Source organism: Lynx rufus, unplaced genomic scaffold, assembly GCF_022079265.1.
Source record: "Lynx rufus isolate CCGP_SWC_20201006 ecotype Redwood Valley unplaced genomic scaffold, mLynRuf1.p SCAF_3, whole genome shotgun sequence".
Classification (NCBI taxonomy): Eukaryota; Metazoa; Chordata; class Mammalia; order Carnivora; family Felidae; genus Lynx; species Lynx rufus.
In genome coordinates this window covers 166,944,798-166,966,023 of record NW_025814845.1, presented here as the reverse complement: position 1 = coordinate 166,966,023, position 21,226 = coordinate 166,944,798, and the positions used below count along the sequence as shown (strand labels likewise).

Below are 21,226 nucleotides of genomic sequence, written 5' to 3'. Positions count from 1 at the left end.
GAGCACCAGTTCTGTCCGGCCAGAAGGAGGCAGGCCGGAATGGCAGAGCGGAGGTGGGGGGTGGTCGGGCACTGAAGCCCCCATCCCATTCCGTCCAAGGTGAGGTTCCTGAGTAACAAAGGGTCCGGGAGGCCTGGCAGGCCTCACTGGGGGGTCCGGTTTCTTTTCTGCACTCGGAATTTGAGCTGGTGGGGGCGTCCCCGAGGGGGCTGCAGAGCGGGCCTCTTTTCTGAAACGAGAGAGAGAAGGAGAAAAGGGACCAAGGGGTGGGGGTGGAGGGCAGGGACCAGGGAGGGAGAGCAGTGAAAACCAACCCGGGGCCTCAGAGGCAGATTCACAGGGCAATGCGGGAAGGCGGCGGGACACACATGCAGGACGGCCATGTCCGGCGCAGCCAGGTCAAAGAGGAAGAGCAAGTGGGAAGAGGCACAGCGACAGAAACAGAAAGGAAGAGAGCCTGCGGCAGGAAGAAGGCCTGGAGGGGTAGGCACGAGGCCCGCACATATGGAGGGAGAGAAACAGAGTCTCTGGTAGAGGAGAGCAGCCCACGGAAAGGGTGGGCCCGGCTGGGAGCTCCGAGCTCTCACTCTGGCTGCTGCAGCTACAGGCTGTGTTTAGACACACACACCCACACCAGCATGCCCACAGACACGGGATCCCTCGGGGATGTACTGCGGTCCCACTGGGGCAGCACAGACACTGACCCACAGGTACACCACACTCAGGCGCAGGACCCACAGGCAGACATAGAGACCGCATGCACACATACCACTGGCCAGCCATCCACCTGTGTGCACGTGTGCATAAGGGACACACACTACTTCTTCCCAAATGTGTGTGAGGAAGCGTGTGCACAGATGCATAGGCAGGCACTCAGGGGCCAGTACGTGGGTATAAAGACACAAAAACACAGAGACCACAGGCTCTTCAGCAGACCTGTGGACTCAAGTGTGTTCACACATGCAGCTGCTCAAGTTCGGGTCAACCCACACACGCACTCTCCCATGAGCACACACACACAGAGACACAGGCTACAGGCATGTGTTTGTCACTCCCACACATGCTCCAGTCTGTCTGCGGTCACTCTGGGGACTGTGTGCTTGGCACAGAGGCAGGTGTTCAGGGAAGCTGTGTAGATCGAACGGACACCCAGATTTCCAGAGGGGAATCGTGAGGTAGAAAGATGTCCGCTGGCATTCAAATGGGCAGGTGGGGTCTGTGACAAAGGTGACCCTGTTCCTGGTCTCCATCAGTAGTGGAGGGGGCTGAGCACTGGCTTCCGGAAGGCCCGGCTTCTCCACTCCATTCTCAGGTGGGCCAGACCCCTTAAGGCCCGCAGGAACTCAAGGTCAAGAGGTGGGATCCCCAAGTCCCTCCCCAGGGCTCCTTCTCAGTTACAGCCTCACAGGGGATCCTCGCTGAGGGCCCTGTGGAAGCTGCCGGCCCTGCAGGAAGGTGGGGGTGAGGGGCACCCTACAGCCCAGAAACTCGCCTGTGACTACACTAGGAACTCTAGGGGCCCCATCTTACAAATGGAGCAAAGATTTGCCTGAAATGTTTTGAACCCCACACCTTCCCTATATGTGCACCCTAAATACCTAGTACAGTGCCTGACACATAGGAGGGGTAAAAGAAATACCTGCCCAGTAAACGAACGAGTGCGTGGGCAAGTGGGTGGCTGAATGGATGAGTGACAGAAAAGTGAGTCCTGAGGAAGGCCTGCTGTAGCGTCCCGGGGCAGGGCTCTGGCATGGGGGGGGTGGGGAGTGGGAGTGGCAGCCTCACAGCCTCACCTCAGAGGAGCCGAGGAGCCAGGGAGCAGGTTGCAGGAGGGGCAGGAGCGGGGAGGGTGGACATGGCCCGGACAAGGAGACGGCACTCACCCTCCAGTGCCAAATGCCCCGGAAGGTGGCTGGGGTCAGACTGAAGGTCTTCAGGCTCTTTCTTCTCCTTCTTGGCTTAGGGTCTCCTCGCTGGGTGTCCCAAAAGTCCAAAGAGCCCCCCTCCTGGGGGGCCAGAGTCAGATGCCCCATGCCCTGAGGGCTGAACGAACCTTGATGCCCACTGGTGAGGGTCCTCTGCAGGTTTCTTAGGCAGCAGGGCATTGCACGTGTGTGTGTGTGTGTGTGTGTGTGGCTGTGCACGTGTGTGTGTGTGTGCGTCTCTGTGTGGGGCTGAGGGGGCAGGTGGCCCAGTGTCAGGCCAGGGCAGGGCAGTACCCAGGGGTGGAGAGACCTGGGCTCTAGCCTGACAGATGCGTCGGTCCCCCTCCCGCCTCTGAGAGTCAAGTAACAGAAGGGCAGAAAGAGACGAGAGTAAGCAGGTAATGGTTTCCCCAGGGCTGAGCCCACCCCTGAGTAGGTGTTACATCCCCTTGGCCCTCTGGTGAGCACCCTGTAGGAGTTCCAGGTGGGCATAGGGAAGAAAAGGATTCGCATTGCAAGGGGAGGGGGTCTCAGCAAGCAGTGGGGCAGGGGCTGTGGGGCACTTTAAGCAGAGCAGGATGGCTGGCAGTGACAAGCAGGGAACCAGTGCACAGGGGCAGTGCATGGCATCCAGGTGGGGCAGGCAGGGGTGCAGGGATGCAACATAGGGGGCTTGAGGATGCAGGACCCTGGGCAAAGGGGGGGAAAAGGAAGGCAGTGTGGACTAGGCCATGGGCTTCCTGCCTTCCTGCTACCCCATGCCCGGCCCACCAGGCCAGCTGGAGATCAGAATCCCTGGGCCACTCCCATATAAAACCAGCTGCTTCAGCCACTCCCTCCACCTCCCACTCCCCAACTCAAGTTCATGGAGTTCCCACCCCACACTATCAACGTCCCAAGTCAAAGAGTGCCTCTGAAAGACCACCAGCCTTGCCCCAGGATGAAGGACTGAGGGAAGACTAAGGCAGGGGGGCAGGTCTCCTGGGACCCCTGGAGGCCCAACTCAGAGAGGTTGACTGCATTTTAGGCCTCTCAAGAATGGGTCCATCAAAGGGGCTTGATCACAAGCCTTATACGGGGCAGCTCTCAATAAACATATGCTGGTTGGATCTGAGTCCCTCACCTATGGGCTGAGGGTGAGTGGGAAGGCTTTGGTGTTGATGAGAGGGAGGCTCCTCATCGTTTCTGAAGGCCTCGGCATGAACCCATTTGGCATGTGGGTCTGATTAGAGATGTGGCCGCTGCCAGATAATCTGCCCCACACACTCCAAGGCAAACACCCTCCTCCTCTGCATGCACCCTGCGTTCTCTGGCCATGCTGAACTCCCTGTTTCCAGGGCCTGCCCTCTCTGGGGCCTCAGCATGATGGCTCCTGAAAGGAAAGCCCTCTCCTTTCATTTCTTCATGCCTATGTACTGCCCATCCTCAGGCTGGTTCCCATACAGCCCAGAGGGTTCAGGAGTAATGGGGTTCAGGAGCAGAGGGGTTGGCCTGGTGGTGGTGGGCTAATGGGGGGAGCAGGGGACAGACCCTGCTGGCCTGGTAACAGAGAGGGCTAGAAAGTGCAGGGGTAGTGTGGCAGGGGGGAGGGGCGGTGGGCTCACAGCTGGGTAGTCCGGGTTACCTGAGAAGAAGTGGGCCTTGAAGCCCTTTTTGGAGACGGTGTTGTCAGACTTGAACTCCACACGCATGTTGTTGTACTGGGAGGTGATGACCTCGGGCTTCTCGGAGCCACAGAACTTGCCATGTAGCTTGGAGTCAGCCGTGAGCCCACTGCGTACTTCCACGAAATCATACTTGCACACCTGCAGGGCAGTGCAGCTCTAGGCCTGCCTCCTCCAGGAAGCCTCTCCTGACCACCCCCACCTGGGAAGGCTCCCTTTTGTCCTTTTGTCTTTAGTCACCCATCTTACATAATCTAACAACTCAAAAAGGTGCCAAGCCACCCCCACAGGATCCTCTTGCGCTCCCCACACAAGCCCTGACTGAGTCTTGCCTTGCTCCACATTCCCCTGTGCACTCCCTGACCTTCAAGCCCTCCTCCCCGACCCTCCCCTGCTTCCTGGAATTGGGAGCAGTCTCTCCTCCTCTACATTCTTTGGGTATTTCATATGGAAGGAAGCAGGCACTGAGCCGAGCTCCCACGCCTCAGACCTTCCTGAGTCTCCTCAGCTCTGGTGGGCACTTACGTCATTGCCTTCCGTCTCGAAGAAGTCGAACTGCAGGGAGATGCGGTACTGGGTAGGGGCCACCAATTGCCAGATGCAGTTTTTGTTAGGGGGGTACTCCTTGGGCCAGCCTGGGCTGGTGATGGATCCGTTGAGCTTGGTGAGGAATCCACCACAGGCAGCTGTGGGGACAACAGAGGTGGCATCAGCCACCAGGAGTCCCCACTCTAGGTAAGGGCCAGGGGTAAGGGTGCATTAAGGAGAAGAGGGGGATGTGTGGATGCCCTGCAGTCCTGGGGCTTGTGTCTGGTCTCTCAAGGATGGGAGGGAAGCAGGCAGGGTGAGGGGTATACCTTCAGAGTATGAGGAATTGGGGAGTCATATGCATGAACACTCTACTTTCTCAGGGCCTCTGCTAAGAAGGAGGCGGGGAGTGAAGGGCTCAGGGAAGGCTGGGCCGGTGGGCAGTGAGGACTGGAGGCAGGGAGAGGAAGGTGGGTAGAGAAAAGACACACAGCAAACCCAGGCTGAGCTGCAGGTAGTTGGCAGGGAATGCTCTCACCTCAGGGGCAGGTATAGGGAGAGGCTGAAAAATCATTGCCTGTCTGAAAACAGTGGTTTCCAAACTGGGGATCATGACCTTCAAGAGGATGATGAAATCAATCAGCAGGTCATGATCAGCATTTTAAGTGAATAAAAATGAAAAAAAAAAAAAATACCAGAGTGCATCACACCTCGTAAGTGTGTTCAGGGGGCTGCAGGGCTGCCATATAAAATGTATTCCTTGTTGGTGATGAGTGAAGAAAGTGCTAGGGAATCTGGGCTTTCCCAGGAAGGGGTGTGTCCAAGGGCTTAAGAGATCTGGGCTAGAGGGTCTGGGCCCTGGGGCTGTGTTGGAGGCACTCACCCTCACAGCGGCGCTTGTCCGGGGCCAGCTCATACCCAGGGTCACAGCTGCACTTGTAGCTGCCCAAGGTGTTGAGGCACCGCTGCTCGCAGCCCCCGCGGTTGGGCCGTGAGCACTCGTCCACCTCTGCCAATTGGGAAGAAAGGGTGTCAGTGACTGCCAGGCCAGGGCCTGCCTCCTGTGCTCTGCTTGAGAGTCAATTCCAGTGTCCCTCAGCCTTCCTGTGACCACCTCCAGCCCCACTGCAGGGGACAGGAGTCAGCTGTGGACCACTCAGCTTTGAGGCTGTGGCCCTCCCTACCCCAGCCAGCCCCCCAACTCGGTCCCCAGGGGTTCCTACTCCTGAGAGCCCCAAAGGGACAGGTAGTAACCTGAAGGAGGGGACAGGTAGACCCCACAGAGCCTTTCTTTGACCACAATGGCTGGGCTGGTGACCACCACCATTTATTGGTGCCTCTTGTGTGTCATTCCCCAGCCTTTCTTCATTTATCCTTCAATCCTGACATGACCAGTGATGGAGGGACTGTTACTATCCCCATTTTACAGATGAGGAAATGAGGTTCAGACAGATTACCTGTCCACAATCACACCGGTAAAAGAAATCCATGCTGCCTTGCTTCCTCCCTAAGCTTCTATGGCACTTCCTGCCTCTATGCCTCACTGGCATTTCTTCTACACAAACTTTTGGACTTTAAGGCAACTCCTGAACTACTATTTCAATTCACAGTTGAGCACCTACCACGTGTCAGCTACTTTTACATATGTGTGTCATTTACTCAATGAGATATGCAGTTTCTCAGTGCAGTTGACCTCTTCTCCCCAGTTAGGCCATAAATTCAAGCACAGGGTACCATGGTCTATGCATCCCTCATAGAATCTCTGTGTAGAATGGGTGAATAAAGAAGACACGAAGTCACCACAGCAATATTCACAATAGCCAAGATGTAGAAACAGCCTAAATGGTCACCAACAGATGAGGATAAAGAAAATGTGCTACAGGATTTAGAAGAATTAATATTGTTAAAATGTCCATACTACCCACAGCAAACTATAGATCCAAAGTAATCCTGACCAAAATACCATTTTGCACAGAACTATAACACATTATCCTAAAATGTGTATGGAACCACAAAAGATTCCAAGCAGCCAAAGCAATCTTGAGAAAGAACAAAGCTGAGGGGCATGCTCCCATATTCCAAACTGTAGTTGAAAGCTATAATCAAAAACAAATAAATCAAAATGGTATGGTACCGGTACAAAAACAGACAAATAGATCAGTGGAAGAGAATAGAGAGTCCAGAAAAAAAAACTCATGATTATGTGTTCAATTATTCTATGACAAAGGAGGCAACAATATACAATGGGGAAAAGACAGCCTCTTCAATGAATGGACAGATCAGACAGCTACATGCAAAAGAATGCAACTGGACCACTTACTTACATTATACACAAAAAGAAACTCAGAATGCGTTAAAGACTTAAATATTAGACCTGAAACCATGAAACTCCTAGAAGAAAACCAAGGCAGTAAGCTCTTTGGCATTGGTATTAATGATATTTTCTTTGGATCTGTCTCTTCAGGCAAAGACAACAAAAGCTAAATAAACAAATGGGACTACGTCAAACTAAAAAGTGTTTGCACAGTGAAGGAAACCATCAACAAAACAAAAAGTCAACTTAATGGGAGAAGATATTCACAAATGTTATATGAAATAAGTGGTTGACATCCAAAATATATAAAGAACTCATAAAACTCAATATAAAACGACTATTGATTAAAAATGGGCAGAGGACCTGAATAGACGTTTCTCTAAAGAAGATATACAGATGGCCAACAGATACATGAAAAGATGCCCAATATCACTCATCATCAGAGAAAATGCAAATCAAAACCACATTGAGATATCACTTCACACCTGTCAGAATGGAGAGTATCAAAAAGTTAAGAATAACAAGTGTTGGTGGAAGATGTGGAGAAAATAGAACCTTCTGCATGTTGGTGGGAATGTAAATTGGTTCAGCCACTCCGGGAAACAGTATGGAGATTCCTCAAAAATTTAAAAACAGAACTACAATATGATCTAGCAGTTCCACTTTTGGGCATTTATCTGAAGAAAATGAAAACACCAATCTGAAGAGATATATACAGCCCCATGTTCACTGAAGCATCATTTACAACAGCCAAGCTATGGAAGCAATTAAAGTGCCCATCAATAGATGAATGGATAAAGTAGATGTGGTATATACATACAGTGGAATATTACTCAGCCACAGAAAAGAATGAAATCTTACCATTTGTGACACCATGATGGACCCAGAAGGTATGAGGCTAAGTGAAATAAGCTAGACAAAGATAAATACTGTATGATTTCACTTACATGTTGAATCTAAAAACAAAACAAATGAACAAACAAAACAAAACAGAAACAGACTCATAGATATGGAGAACAAACTGATGGGTGCCAGAGGAGAGGGGGTGGAGGGATGAACAAGATAGGTGAAGGGAATTAAGACGTGCAGTTTTCCAGTTATAAAAAAAAAAAAAAAAAAAAAGCAAGACGTGGGGATGTAATATACAGCATAGGTAATATAAGTCAACAAGATTGTAACAACTTTGTAAGGTGATGGATGGTAACTAGACTCACCGTGGTGACCATTTTATAATGTACATAAACATTGAATCGCTATGTTGTACCCTTGAAACTAACAGGATATTGTGTGTCGATTACTCTTCACTTTAAAAAATGTGTTATATACACACAGTGGAATAAAAATGGATGAACCTTATGAACATTATGTTCAGTAAAAAAGCTAGTTACAGAAAGACAAATACTGCAGGATTCCACTTATACGAGCTATCTAAAATAGATTCAATAAATGAATGAATGAATGAGTGGATGAATGAACGAATGATGGCTGCCAGGGGTTGGGGACTGGGGGAAATGTGGAGCTGCTAATCAAATAGGCATAAAGTTGCAGTCAAGCAAGATGAATAAGCCTTGGAGATCTGCTGTAGAGCACCGTGCCTTCGGCCAGCAACCTGGTATAGTACACTTACAAAAGCATCCAGAGGACACATCTCAAGCTACGTGTTTTTACCACAACAAAACACAATTTTAAAAATTAAAAGAAGGAATGGAGGAGATGGATTGGCCATGGGGGTGGGCCAGGTGGGGAATGGGGAAGGAGCACCTTTGAAAAAGTTGACAGCAAAGCCAGCTTTGTTAATGGATCCGTCAGAGACGAATTTGAGCCAGAGGCGACTGGAAGTGCTCTTGATGTCATCCGGCTTCTCGTAGCCACAGTAGCGCCCGATGAGGGTGCTGCTCTCACTGTGCCCATCACGCACCTCCAGGTAGTCGTAGGCACAGCTGTCATGGCGCTCGATCTGAGGGTCAGGGGCTGGATCAGCTGGAGCAGCTCTGGTGGCCAGGGCCCAACACCAGGAAACCCACAACAGGTGGGACAGCAGGGTCTCCGACCTACCTCAAAGGACTGGAAGGTGAGGCCCACGTGGAAGCCCTCAGACACCTGGATCCGCCAGATGCAGACTTTGCTGGGCCGATAATCATCAGGGTAATTGGGTGACTGGATGTGGCCATTGTCCTTCTTCACATCTCCCCCACAGATGGCTTTGGGGACACAGGGTGAGGTCAGTTAGAATGCTCTGCTCAGCTCAAGAGCCCCTCTCTCCCCTCCTTCAGTCCTTCCTATGTACCCCTCCCCCCAGCTTCTTAGTGCCCCCAGGCCTGGCCAATCCCACTGGGGTCTCTGCTTCCTCCCTCATGCTCCCTTGACCTTGCCCTTAGTGTGCCAGGAGTGAGCGTTTTGATCTCCAGGGACCACACCCAATCCTCCCTCGTCACTCTTCTTCCGTACCTTCATAGACGGCAAAGAAGCCCTTCCCGACCCAGTTGCTGCTGCTGCGGAACTCGACCCAGAGACGGCTGTCGGTGGAGACAATAGGCTCGGGGAGTTTGCCCCCGCAGAAGCGGCCTGCGCAGACAGTGTGGACAGAGGGCAGTGAGGCCTGAAGTGGGTCCCTCTCCCCTCCCTGCTCCAGGGCTGTCCCTCCAGGGAGCCTGTCCCACCACTCTAGGGGCTTAGGGGCTCAGGGGCTCTGGCCTTGGTCTGCACTTGGCACACAATCTCAAGGCCCTCCAGTTGGCCTGAAACTAGTCTAAGGTCTAGTGTGGTCTTGAAGGGCCAGAGAGTACTAACTTCTACAGGATTTTATGCACTCGAGGAATAGAATATGAGTTCTGGGAGGAAAGGGGACTTCGCACAATATCAAACTGTATCTGTGTTTTAGTTACCTTTTTTTAAAAGTAGGCTTCACGCCCAGCACGGAGCCCAATGCGGGGCTTGAACTCACGACCCTATTAAGACCTGAGCTGAGATCAAGAGTCAAACACTTAACCAATTGAGCCACCCAGCAGCCCTATTTACTTTTTTCAAAGAGCATATTATCATTACTTTTCTTATTTGACCTTCATGCAAACAAGTAATAACCAAGAACGAACTCAGCTTTCTTTGCACATTTAGAATGTTTTCATTTGACCAAACGCAAGAGATGGCAGAGGACCCCAAATAAATCCTAGAATCTAGGGACTGGGTCAGAAAATGTCCCCTTTGAAATAAAACCTGACAGGAATCTGTGTAAGCAGATGAGGCTGGCCATTTGTAGAATTCTTTGTAGTGGAGAATCAAGTGGGGATGGTTTGTGTGTTCTGAGTAAGATTGGGTGTTTCCCAACCTTCAGCAAGGGACAGAGGGTGCTGACCCAGGAATGTAAGTTATGAAAAAGAAACTGTAATCTTGGAAATGCTAACATGTCTTCAGGAGGATGTGTTGTAATGACAGCTGCTTTGGGTGACTAATAAGAAATATTCAAATATCAGAAACTGGGGGGAAAAGAGATGGTTAGTAACGGTTTGTCATCCTGCTTCAGACACAGGCTGTGGAGCAAAGACTCTAGTGACAATGAGTAGTCCCGGGCTATTTAGGGTTATGTCCAGATTGGAGAAGGAGAATTCACACAGCTCCTCAGGCTTGACGCAAAAGCTTCTTTTGGCCCTAACTCCATGTCCATTAAAATAACTTCTGTCCTGTGGTTCTGACTACACATCCCCCACTTACTCACCACCCCCCACCACCAAGGGACAAAGTATCCTGTGCAAACAAGTCTGTGCCAGGTAGGTAGGCCTCTGTGGTGTGCCAGGCTGCATTGTGGGTACCCTTAAGCCAGACCTTGCAGATAAAGAAAACAGAGCCTCTGAAATTGCCCAGATGAGGAGACCCTGGAACTGTGGAGATGTGCCTGTCTGTCTTCCTCTGTCAACTTATATGACTCCCCTGACCCACACACTGAGAGTCACCTCTGAGGGAGGCCCAGAAGCCCATACCAAAGACCCTAAGGTCCAGACTAGGGAAGGGATTTGCCCAAAGTTATACACTTGGTGATGGAGTTATCAGGCACTGACTCTATCAGGAGTCCAGTTTCCCACACCAGATCACCCTTGGCCAAGCTATGGGTTTCAGGGGAGGATGAAGAGAATATGAGTAGGTGTAGGAAGGAAGTAGCCACATCAAACTGAAAAGCTTTTGCACACTGAGGGAAATGGTCAACAAAACGAACAAGCAATTTACTGAATGGGAGACGATGTTTGCAAATCATACATTGGGTAAGGGATTTCTATCCAAACTATATGTAAAGAATTTACACAATTTAATATAAAAAAACCAAACAACCCAATTAAAAAACGGGCAGAGGACTTGAGTAGACATTTCTCCAAAGAAGACATACAGATGGCCAACAGACACATGAAAAGATCCTCAACATCACTCATCATCAGGAAATGAAAATCAAAACTACAATGAGATATCACCTCACACCTATCAGAATGGCTAGTATCAAGAAGACAAGTTAAAAAAAAAAAAGGTGGGGGGCGCCAGGGTGGCTCAGTCAGTTGAGCATCCAGCTCTTGATTTCAGCTCAGGTCATGATTCCAGGGTTATGGGATCAAGTCCCGCATCAGGCTTCATGCTGAGTGTGGAGCTTGCTTAAATAAGACCACTGACAACAGGTTTGAGGAAGTGGTGATAAGGGAACCCTTGTACACTGTTGATAGGAATGCAAACTGGTGCAGCCACTCTAGAAAACAGTATGGATATTCCTCAAAAATTAAAAATAGAACTACCGGGGCGCATGGGTGGCTCAGTCGGTTAAACGTCAAACTCTCTCTCTCTTTTTAATGTTTATTTATTTTTGAGAGAGAGAGAGGATGAGAGAGAGAGAGAGAGAAAGAGGGAGAGAGAGTGGGAGAAGGGCAGAGATGGGGAGACAGAATCTGAAGGAGGCTCCAGGCTCTGAGCTGTCAGCACAGAGCCTGACATGGGGCTCGAACCCACAAACCATGAGATCACAGCCTGAGCCAATGTTGGACACTTAACTGACTGAGCCACCCAGGCACCCCTAAGTGTCGGACTCTTGATTTTGTCTTGGGTCATGACCTCATTCATGGTTTGTGAGATCAAGCCGTGCATAAGGCTCTGCGCTAACAGTGTGGCTCCTGCTTGGGATTCTCTCTCTCCATCATTCTCTGCCCTGCCCTCCGCTCAAAATAAATAAATCAACTTTAAAAAAAATCTAAAAAAATATAACTACCTTATGATCCAACAATTCCACTTTTGGGTGTTTATCAAAAGAAAACGAAAACACCAATTCAAAGAGAGATATGCAATCTCATGTTCATTGCAATATTATTTACAACAGCCAGGTGATGGAAGCAACCGAAGTGTCCCTTAGTAGATGAATAGATTGACTAAGATGTGGGCTATCCATATCACTCAGCCATAGAAAAGAATGAGATTTTGCCATTCGTGACACCACGGATGGACCTAGAGGGTATGATGCTAAGTGAAACAAAGAAAAATACCATATGATTTCACTTATATGTGGGATCCAAAAACAATACAGATGAACAAACAAAGCAAAACAGAAACAGACTCATAGATACAGAGAACAAATTGATGGGTGCCAAAGGGGAGGTGGTGGGAGGTAGACAAAATAGGTGAAAGAGATTAAGAGACACAAGCTTCCAGTTGTACACTTGATCTTAGCCAGAAGGCCGAGAAGTGATACAAGCTTCCAGTTACAAAATAAATCAGGCATGGGGATGTGATGTACGGCATGGAGAATATAAGCAATAATATTGTAATAATGTTGTATGGTGACAGATGGTAACTACCCTTATCATGGGGATCATTTAGTAATACATGAAAATATTCAATCACTGTGATGTATACCTGAAACTAAGAGGGTATTACATGTTAATTAGACCTCAATTCACACAAAAAAGAAGGCTCCACAGAGGAGGCAGGGGGCGGGCTAGTGCCTTACCTCGGAGGGGTGCTTTCCTCCAGAAGCCGTCTCGGACCTCCACGTAGTCATACCAGCACAGGCGGCTGCGATACAGGTCCATGGACGTGAAGTTCAGAATGATCTAGGGGAAATGGGCAGAGGAAGAGGGTTACACAGCTCCCCACCAGCCTGGCCTGCCGGCCCCATGACCACTGCCTGCCTCACTCTGCATAAATAGTGAAGGGGCTCAGAAAAGGAGCTCCTGGTGCAGAGATGGCACTCCTCTCCCCAGCTGTCTGCCAATGACGGCCAGCTTTCTCAGATAACTCAGTCATCACTTAACATACATGGCCTTGCTGAATATCTGTATAAGACCAGAGGTCTCATTTTACTGATCCCCTTAGTGAGGAGACGCTGGTTTGGGTTAAACAAACCCATCTCTCCTCCTGGTCGACTTAAACAACACCAATCACAGCACCATTAGAGGGGTGAGGTGTCAGTGATAGGAAGGGCCCAGGGTGGCATGTGGGTACCAGGGGCTCTGAAATGGAAATGAAGGGTCCAGAGAGGAGAGGCAGAGAGACGGGCTGAGTCACCCATCATCACATATTCATTGAATGTTGATTCCAGGCAAGGGGTCATGCTAGCTGCTGAGGGGAATACCAGATCTGAATCCTTCCTGTGAGTGGGTTTAACGTCCGTCCCTGTCAAGGGGATAAGGATTTAGAAGGATAAGAAATACACATGAAAAGCTCACTGAGTAAAAAAACTCAGACTCCACACACATGGGCCTGGGTTGGAACGTCACCTCTGCATTTCTTGCTGGGAGTCCTTGGGTAAATCACCCAACCTCTCTGACCTCAGCTGCCACGAGCATGAAATGAGGAAAGAGCACCTCACCCTGAAGTAGCACCTCGTAGGTACAGCCACCGCCCTAAGTGCCTCCTGTTCATGAACTCATTTCAGCCTTTGAACTCATCAAATGGTCATGTAATACTGGAGGAACGTTTGACACCTTGGTAAATACCAACTCTCCCCAGCCGGTGGGCATATTAACAGTAGACAGGTACACTTTCCAAGAGGGAAATTGCTTTAGTAGTTTCCAGAATGTGCCCCCAAAGCCTCTTTTGTATCTAGAGTCCAACAAGCAGGAACAGTTCATGGTGACCTGAGAGGTGTATACAGTGGACACAAATGGCCCAGGAACCCACCTGTTAGGTCTAGCTGGCTTCTCTGCTGGAGGAAAAGGGGACAAGGTGTATCTCCCCTCTGGCTCACTGCAGTTAGAGACAGTCAGAGTGGAGGTGAGAATGAAAAAGATCCCAAAGCAGGCACTGGCAACTGTGGTCTGTAGCCTGTGTCAGTGCTGTGACGGTCGATGGTCAGAGAATGTGTCAGTGCTGTGACGGTCGATGGTCAGAGAATAACTCTGGCTCTCGGTCACTCCCTGACACCGACCCCTTTAGAATTCTTGGTGATTTCAATAGCCACCTAGATGACCCTTCCCATTTCTGGGCCTCCCCATTCCCTGACTTCCTCTCTCCACCTCTTCTCGGCCACACATGGCATGACATGCCCTAGACCCTGTTATCATCAATAACTGTGCATCCCCCATAAGCTCAAGTTCAAGCACCCCACTGTCCATCCACGTGCCCCAATCTCTCCTCGTTCACTTGCTCCATACACCTAGTCCAACAATCCTTCCAGTTCACCGTGACCTTCCACCTTCTGAGCCTATGGGGTTTTCCCACCCTTTATCTCCAAGTACTCACATCAGTCCTTGCCTGGCTTGGAATCCATAGCCCATCCTGCCTCTTTTCTTTTGATTCGTACATGAGTTGAAATGTGTTTGTGTTTGGGGAAACATTTATGAATTGTGGCACTCTGAGATGAAATCAGCAAGACCAGGTTTTGAAAAGTGCACCCTATTACTCTTGATGATTATTATTAGTCATCATTGAGTGTTATTATTGTTATTATAAAGATACAAGTCCTGGTATTTTGAAAAACTGAGGTTGAAAATCTGTTCTGGCTCTTGCTCTGGAGACAGACAGTGTGCCTGGATCAATGACCAAAGTAGGACATAGATGAAGTGGCAAAGGCCTGGGGCAGTCACCTCACTTCAAAGCAAATCCATGGTCCATCTTTATCATCACCTCCTTGTACAGGACCTCAACTCTCTTTTTCCTCTTTTCTCCTCATTGTATTCACTGGAAAACCACACCCCTGCTTAAATCCAACTTTCCACCTACTCTGTGCCTGTTCCCAGGAGGCTGAAGTCATGGTTAGAGGAAATACAACCATGTTGCTTGTCTCACTTGAAATTTGAGACCACTGACCTCCACTGCGTCCTTAGCGCTGCCAGGCACACCTTTCACATTCTCCTCCTCTCTCCTCAAACCATCTGTACCCCTTCTTGAACTCTCAGTCCTGGCCCTACCATTATCTTTTTCCAAGATTAGTTCAATAGTCCCTGCTCTTGATCTTGCCTCCCAGCAGAGCAGAGCTTTCATGATGTAATTGGATCATATCTCCCCACTGCTCAAAATCCTTTAATGCATGTTACTCAGAGTAAAATCCAAAGTCCTTACTTACCATGTCCTCTATGGCCATTTATAATCTAGCCCCCTGCTATCTCTCTGACCCCATCGCCTACCACTTTCCTCCTTGCTTACTTGGCTCTGGCCACATGGACCCTACTGGTCCTCAAACACACCAAGCCTGCTCCTGCCTTGGGGCCTTTGCACTTGCTGCCTAGAAGCTCTTCCCAGCTACCTGCCTGATGTGTTCCCTCACTTCCTATCCATTTCTACTCCAACTCACCTGATGTGATGAGGCCTTCTCTAACCATCCCACATGTTACAGTAACCCCCACCTCACTCCTTTATCTCCTATTGCTGATTTCCTTCATAACACTTATCACCATCTGACCTATCGCATTTACTTTTTATTTGCTTGTCTGTCTCCCCCTTACCCCTACTCTGCCAAAATGTAAACCCTATGAGGACAGGAATTTTATTTAACTCGATATGGAATCTTTGGTGTGTGGCATGTAGTAGTTGCTTAATAAATGTCTCTTGGATAGAATTTTTCTTTTAGGAATCTATTTTATAGATACACTTTCCCAAGTATATAAAGATCTCAGGTTTGAGATATTTACTGTAGCATTTTTGGTAATGATAAAAACTTGGAAAAAACTTAAATGAAACATCAGAGGAATGGGGATGACAGCATGTTAAGCAACCATCAAAATGTCTGAGGTAGGACTTGATGCGCTAACATGGAACAATGACCATGATTTCCTGCTGAGTGAAAGGCAAGTTACATAAGACCACATATCCATACACACATGCACGCACACATACTTAGAAGAGTCTGGAAGGACATACCAAGTGTTACCAATGTTTGGTCGCCTCTGGGGAGTGGGATTTGGAGGAGGACCCAGGGCAGAATATTCACTCTTTACCATATGAATTCCTATACTTTTCAAAATACTTATCTCTATATCTGACAAACAACAAAAACATCTTTAAGGAGTTGCTGGATGGACAAAGGAATGCAGAGGGCTGAGTGAGGGCAGTCTGGCTCCTAAACTTACATCCTTCACCACGATTCCATGTGGCCTCCGATCAGTTTTGCTCAGCAGCTGACAAGAACAGCAGCAACTTTCCCTTCGCCCTCAGAAACTACACTGGCTCTGTCCAGGGAGGATGGCTTCACACCCTCCTGAAGAACCATGCCCACAGGCAGAAGCCCAAAGGACCCACCCGAGACCTCCTATGGGGCAGGAGGAAGCAGTGGTCACCTCGCTCAGGAAGAAGAGACCTGTGCTGGCAGTTAAAGGCATCCATCAGGAGGGCACACCATGGCTATATTGAGACCAGAGATGTCTAATTAAGAGTTGTAATGGCTTCTGTCATGTGGAAACAGCTGTGCTCTGGTGGCAGGGGCACTGCCCTTTGCCAAAGACAACCTGGCCACCTCTACCACTTCCTGGCTGGTGATGATGGGCCCGTGGCTTGACTTCTTTGTGCCTTGGTGTCTTTGTCTAAAAAACAGCAGTAATCATAAAGAGCTGGGGGATTCAGTGAGAAACAGGGTGCAGAGTGTCCACAAGTGGACCCCGCAAATGGGCAGCACCCCCCACATTTGTTGGATGCTCTCAGGGAGCAATTGGGACGATATGTTGACCCCCGGGGACTCACAGTCTGGCTTCAGTCTGACTTTGCTGTATGACCTTAGGCTCATCATTGAACACCTTTGTGCCTCCATTTCCATATCTATAAGATGGTAATGGTAATAGTACCAACCTCATAGGACTTAGAGAATTAAACCAATACATGGAAAGTTTATAACATTGACACATGTATGTGTCACACATGCAATATACATACATGCCACACATATATAGTACTGTGTATGCCACTCAAAAAAAGTTAATTTCACTGTTGGAGTTGAGTTTGCTTAAGATTTTGAAATTTGAAATGGTTCATCCCAGAATCTGGAAGTAGAAGGAGGCAAAAGGGGGACCTAGGAAGTCGACCAGGGATTACCGATTTAATAGATTAAGACTATAGAATGACATTGGGCACCTGGGTGGCTCAGTCAATTGAGCATCTGACTCTTGGTTTCAGCTCAGGTTATGATCTCACAGTTTTGTGGGGTCATGCCCCTTGAGCTGTCAGCCCAGAGTCTGCTTGGGGTTCTCTCTCTTCCTCTATCCCTCTCGCCCCTCCACTGCATGCATGCATGCACATGTGCTCTTTCTCTAAATAAATGTAAAAAAAAAAAAAAGAAAAAGAAAAAGGCTACAGAATGACAGTAGCAGCCAACATTGATGGAATTCCTGCCATGTGCCAGGCACAGCACTGAGCACTTTACGTGCATTAACTTGTCTAATCCTTGTATCAACCACACGAGGGAGGCACAACCATCAGACCCACTTTACAAATGGGGAAACAAAGGAACAGAGTGGTTAAGCAATTTCCCCAAGATCATGCATGTAGCAAATAGCACGGCTGGGAGTCAAACCCAGGCACTCAGGTCTTAAACTTAAACCCTTAAACTTATATTCTATGTGGCCTCCCCAGGCCTGCCAGTCAATTTTGCTTAACAGCTGCATGAAGAATGAGGGTCAACTTTCCCTTCACCCTCAGAGCCCCACACCCTTCAGCACCAGGAAGCAGGGACTTAAGGGAGGGGTCATAGCTGCCCAACTGGAGGACTGGAGGTGGGGTTGGGGAAGGCATTACAGAGGAGCGGAATTTGGAACTTGAAGAATAGGCAAGATATCACAAGGCAGGGATGGGAATGAGGGTGGACACTGTCAAAGCCAAAAGACATTTTAAGTTCTTATCTTTTTGGCTCGGCTGCAACAATGGACCATGATCTCCTGAAACCACTTTCCTGCTCCTAAGGGGCGGGCTTTGTCGCTTGGGAAACACTCTTAAGTCTTCTTTGGAGCAGCTGCCAATGACGTGCAGGGGAGACATGGGGGTCCTACAAGAAGCCTTCCAAAGTGGCTCTTTCTTGTTTGATATATCCCTGCCTTGCATAAAATTTCTGTATCACTCAAACTTCTGGCAATAAGCAGAGAACTAGGAGGCAAGTGAAAACAACCTCTCAGCACAAAAGAAACATCAAAGTCCACCCACGAATGCAAGCGAGTTTATTTAAGGTTGACTGTTGAAAGAGCGTAGACTTTGGAGTTGGACGGTCCTGGAACTAAATGCTGGTTCCACCATGACTGCCTGTGTAAACGTGGGCAGATTTACTGATGCCCTCTGAGCCTCGACTCCCTCATCTACACAGAAGGGACGAGAACACCTGCACCACAAAACTGATGTGGGGAATAATGAGGTCATACATACAAGATGCCTAATACTTTGCCTGAAACGTAATGGGTAAACAGCAAAGAATGGTCACTATTATTTCATGACGCTATCCTCCCTGGCTCCCCAGCCTCTGCAGACCCTTAGAGGGTTCCTGTCCCCCAGGGTTCCATCTTTGACTCAATTACAGCTCCACAATTTGATCCAGAACTGTGAGTGAATTTTACTTTTTCTATTTCTGCAGCTATGCACTGAAAAGTTTGAAATTTTTCTCTGTAGCCTACTTCTCTCCCTGGAGCTCCAGGCAGGCCTCTGAAAAAGGATGGGGAGTCTCTTGGGTGTTGTGGAGGGAGCATGCCTAAGGCACAGAGAGGCTCCTGGGGCAAGTCCATCTGTCTACTAGAGACTAGGGCCAGCCCATGCCAGCCTGGAACCACAGGGAAAGAAGCTGATCCTGACCAAGGTTGGCATATCCCTGCTGGCTGAGCAAACTTCTTGAACAGGAAAAAAAAGCAACGCTCTACCCTACTCTGTGTTCCTCAGGGGCTGGGGACTCTCTCATGCATCTCTCTGTCCCCAATGCCGGGTGTGTAGTGAGCACACAGGTCTCTGGAAGGGCACTTTAGCAATTATTGATGTGGGACAGGGTTTAGAATTCACAGTATTGCAATCATGGACTTTTGTGTCATAATCTTTGGGCAAGTTACTTAATTTTTCCAAGTTGGTTCTCTCATATGCAGAATGGGGACAACATTAGCACCCGGCCTAGAATGTTGTTGTGTTAATTATAAGACATAACACATAAAGAATTTAACACATGCCTGGCCAATCATGTGCTCAATAATTTTAGTTGTTTTTATTGTTATTTGCTGTGAGATTTCCAAAAGCAGAAGTTGTGGAGACCTTTGGCAGAGAGAGATAAAGGAAGCCAGAGAATGGTCAGAACAAGACAGCAAAAAGGACAGCAATTTTTAAATTAGATTCAGAACAAGAAAAAGAACAAGGAAGGGATGGGTTCACTTTAAAAAAAATTTTTTTTCATGTTTATTTTTGATAGAGAGAGACAGAGCATGAGCAGGGGAGGAGCAGAGAGTGAGGGAGACATAGAATCCAACCTGAAGCAGGCTCCAGGCTCTGAGCTGTCAGCACAGAGACCGATGCAGGGCTTGAACCCACAAACTGTGAGATCATGACCTGAGCCAAAGTCGGATGTTTAACTGACTGAGCCACCTAGGGTGGGTTCACTTTTGAGGGAGGGTGACAGAATGTTAACTGAGAGAGATGACGGAATTACTCAACCCTCAATAAAAGACTACCACAAATGAGAATGATCTTCAAATTGCAAAAAGTAAAAGAAGCATAGTTTGGAAAGGGAATAGAAACTCATTCATATTGGAGGGGAGTCAGTGAGCACCTCTTTAAATTGGCTGTTGCCTCTAGGCTCAAAAATGACATCAGAGGACATTCAAATAACTTACAGATGTGATCAGTGTCTGTAATCTCGAAAACTCAGAACAAAAGCTTTGCCAGTTTCCAAAAGGGGTGTGTGTGTGTGTGCGCGCGCGTGCGCGTGTGTGTTGGAAGAGGGGTTTGGAGTGAATCCTGGGAATCACAACCCACTAAGTTGAATGTCAATCCCCAAATAAGCAGATAGCCTGCTACCCTTTAGAAAAGAGACACTTGATTATTAGGAGCTGGTTCAGGTTCACTTAAAATAAAGCACATCAGACAAATGTCATTTCTTTTTAAAAGGTGTTTCACCAACTGGTGGAACAGTGGCTTTGATTTGGTAAGGCAATCCATCTATATATTCAGCATTTATGAGCTGTTTCCTATCCCAGGGATATAAAGGTGACAAATTCATGGTCAGAGAAGCTCACTTCGCAGTCAACAAGGTGATGACTCATGGCTGGATGGTAGTGTAGCAAGTGGTATCATAGCCAGTGGAATAAATCTGCCCAAAGTCTGCAGATGAACAGTGTCAGCTCAGAGAGGGAACCTGGCTCTGCTTTGATTCATGTCATGTTCAATGTTTCAATCAAAGACCAGTTTCAGAAGACCCAGAAAAGACATGCTTATCAAATGAGCTCAGGACAGAGTAAGAGAGATGGCATCTGCTGAATGGTGGAATTCAGATTCCAAATGGTCTTGAGAGCTGTTGGAATGAACAATGTGACCAGTAATAAAATCTAGTCAAGCTCAAGACTGCACGAGTGCATTAAGTACCATATTCCAATCAAGAGGAATAGAGTCTTAAAGTTGACTATTGGGAACAATAAAAATGCACGGAAGGACACTGAAGGTAAAGGGGTGAGTGAGAGGTCCAGATACCACAGGAAAACCCTGTAGATAGATCTGAGAAGACCTTGGAAAAGTGCCTCTCGAGTAGTAAGTCAGCCCCTCCTCAAGGTAGTGCTCCATCGTTCTTGTGCAGTGAATGGGTCTCCGTTTCCCAGGTAGGTCATTCACAGCCACAATCAACTAAGCTCTCTTACTCTGGGGTCCTCACAGAGGAGGGGACGCTCAGTTACCTTCTCTCCAGGTGTGACTGAGATACGCCATACGCAGTGCATGTGGGCGGAGTAGCCATTGGGGTACTCAGGGGAAGAGAAGTTGCCTGTGCTGTCTTGTAGGGTCTCTCCACAAGCTGTCAGAGAAAGGAAATGACTGAACTGCTGGCTGCAGATGCTCAATTCCCCCAACCTCCTGGCTTCCCACGCCCTGAACTCTGGCATCACTCAGGGGAGAGAAGAACGGCTAAGCAGAGGAAGGAGTCTGGGGTGGTCCTGTCCCTTTAAGATCCACTCCATGCTCTTTACACATAAGCCCACACCATTGGACCTATTTGGCCTAGTGCTGCAGGATGCCCTGCTGTCCAGGCAACATGGCTTCCAGAGTTAAGGTCAAGCTCCTTTGGTGGGCCTCACTCTACCTCCGTCCCTGAGAATTGCTCTGATAGTCCCCTTTACTGCTCCTACTGCCGTATTCTCCCAGACCCTCTGAAGGTACATGGCTCGGTATCTCACCTGATC

At 48.5% G+C, this 21,226-nt stretch overlaps 1 protein-coding gene across 1 annotated transcript in view; it reads right to left on the bottom strand.

The window, feature by feature from the left end:
* The window catches only part of BMP1 (bone morphogenetic protein 1), a 43,391-nt gene that overhangs the window by 8,915 nt on the left and 13,250 nt on the right, over positions 1-21,226 (bottom strand). The window contains exons 8-15 of the mRNA XM_047092319.1: positions 20,726-20,841; positions 12,403-12,505; positions 8,880-8,996; positions 8,487-8,632; positions 8,193-8,388; positions 5,001-5,126; positions 4,115-4,275; positions 3,550-3,730 (exon numbers count right to left, since the gene is read on the bottom strand). Coding sequence (XP_046948275.1) covers positions 3,550-3,730; positions 4,115-4,275; positions 5,001-5,126; positions 8,193-8,388; positions 8,487-8,632; positions 8,880-8,996; positions 12,403-12,505; positions 20,726-20,841 — 1,146 coding nt within the window. The remainder of the gene's footprint in view (positions 1-3,549; positions 3,731-4,114; positions 4,276-5,000; positions 5,127-8,192; positions 8,389-8,486; positions 8,633-8,879; positions 8,997-12,402; positions 12,506-20,725; positions 20,842-21,226) is intronic.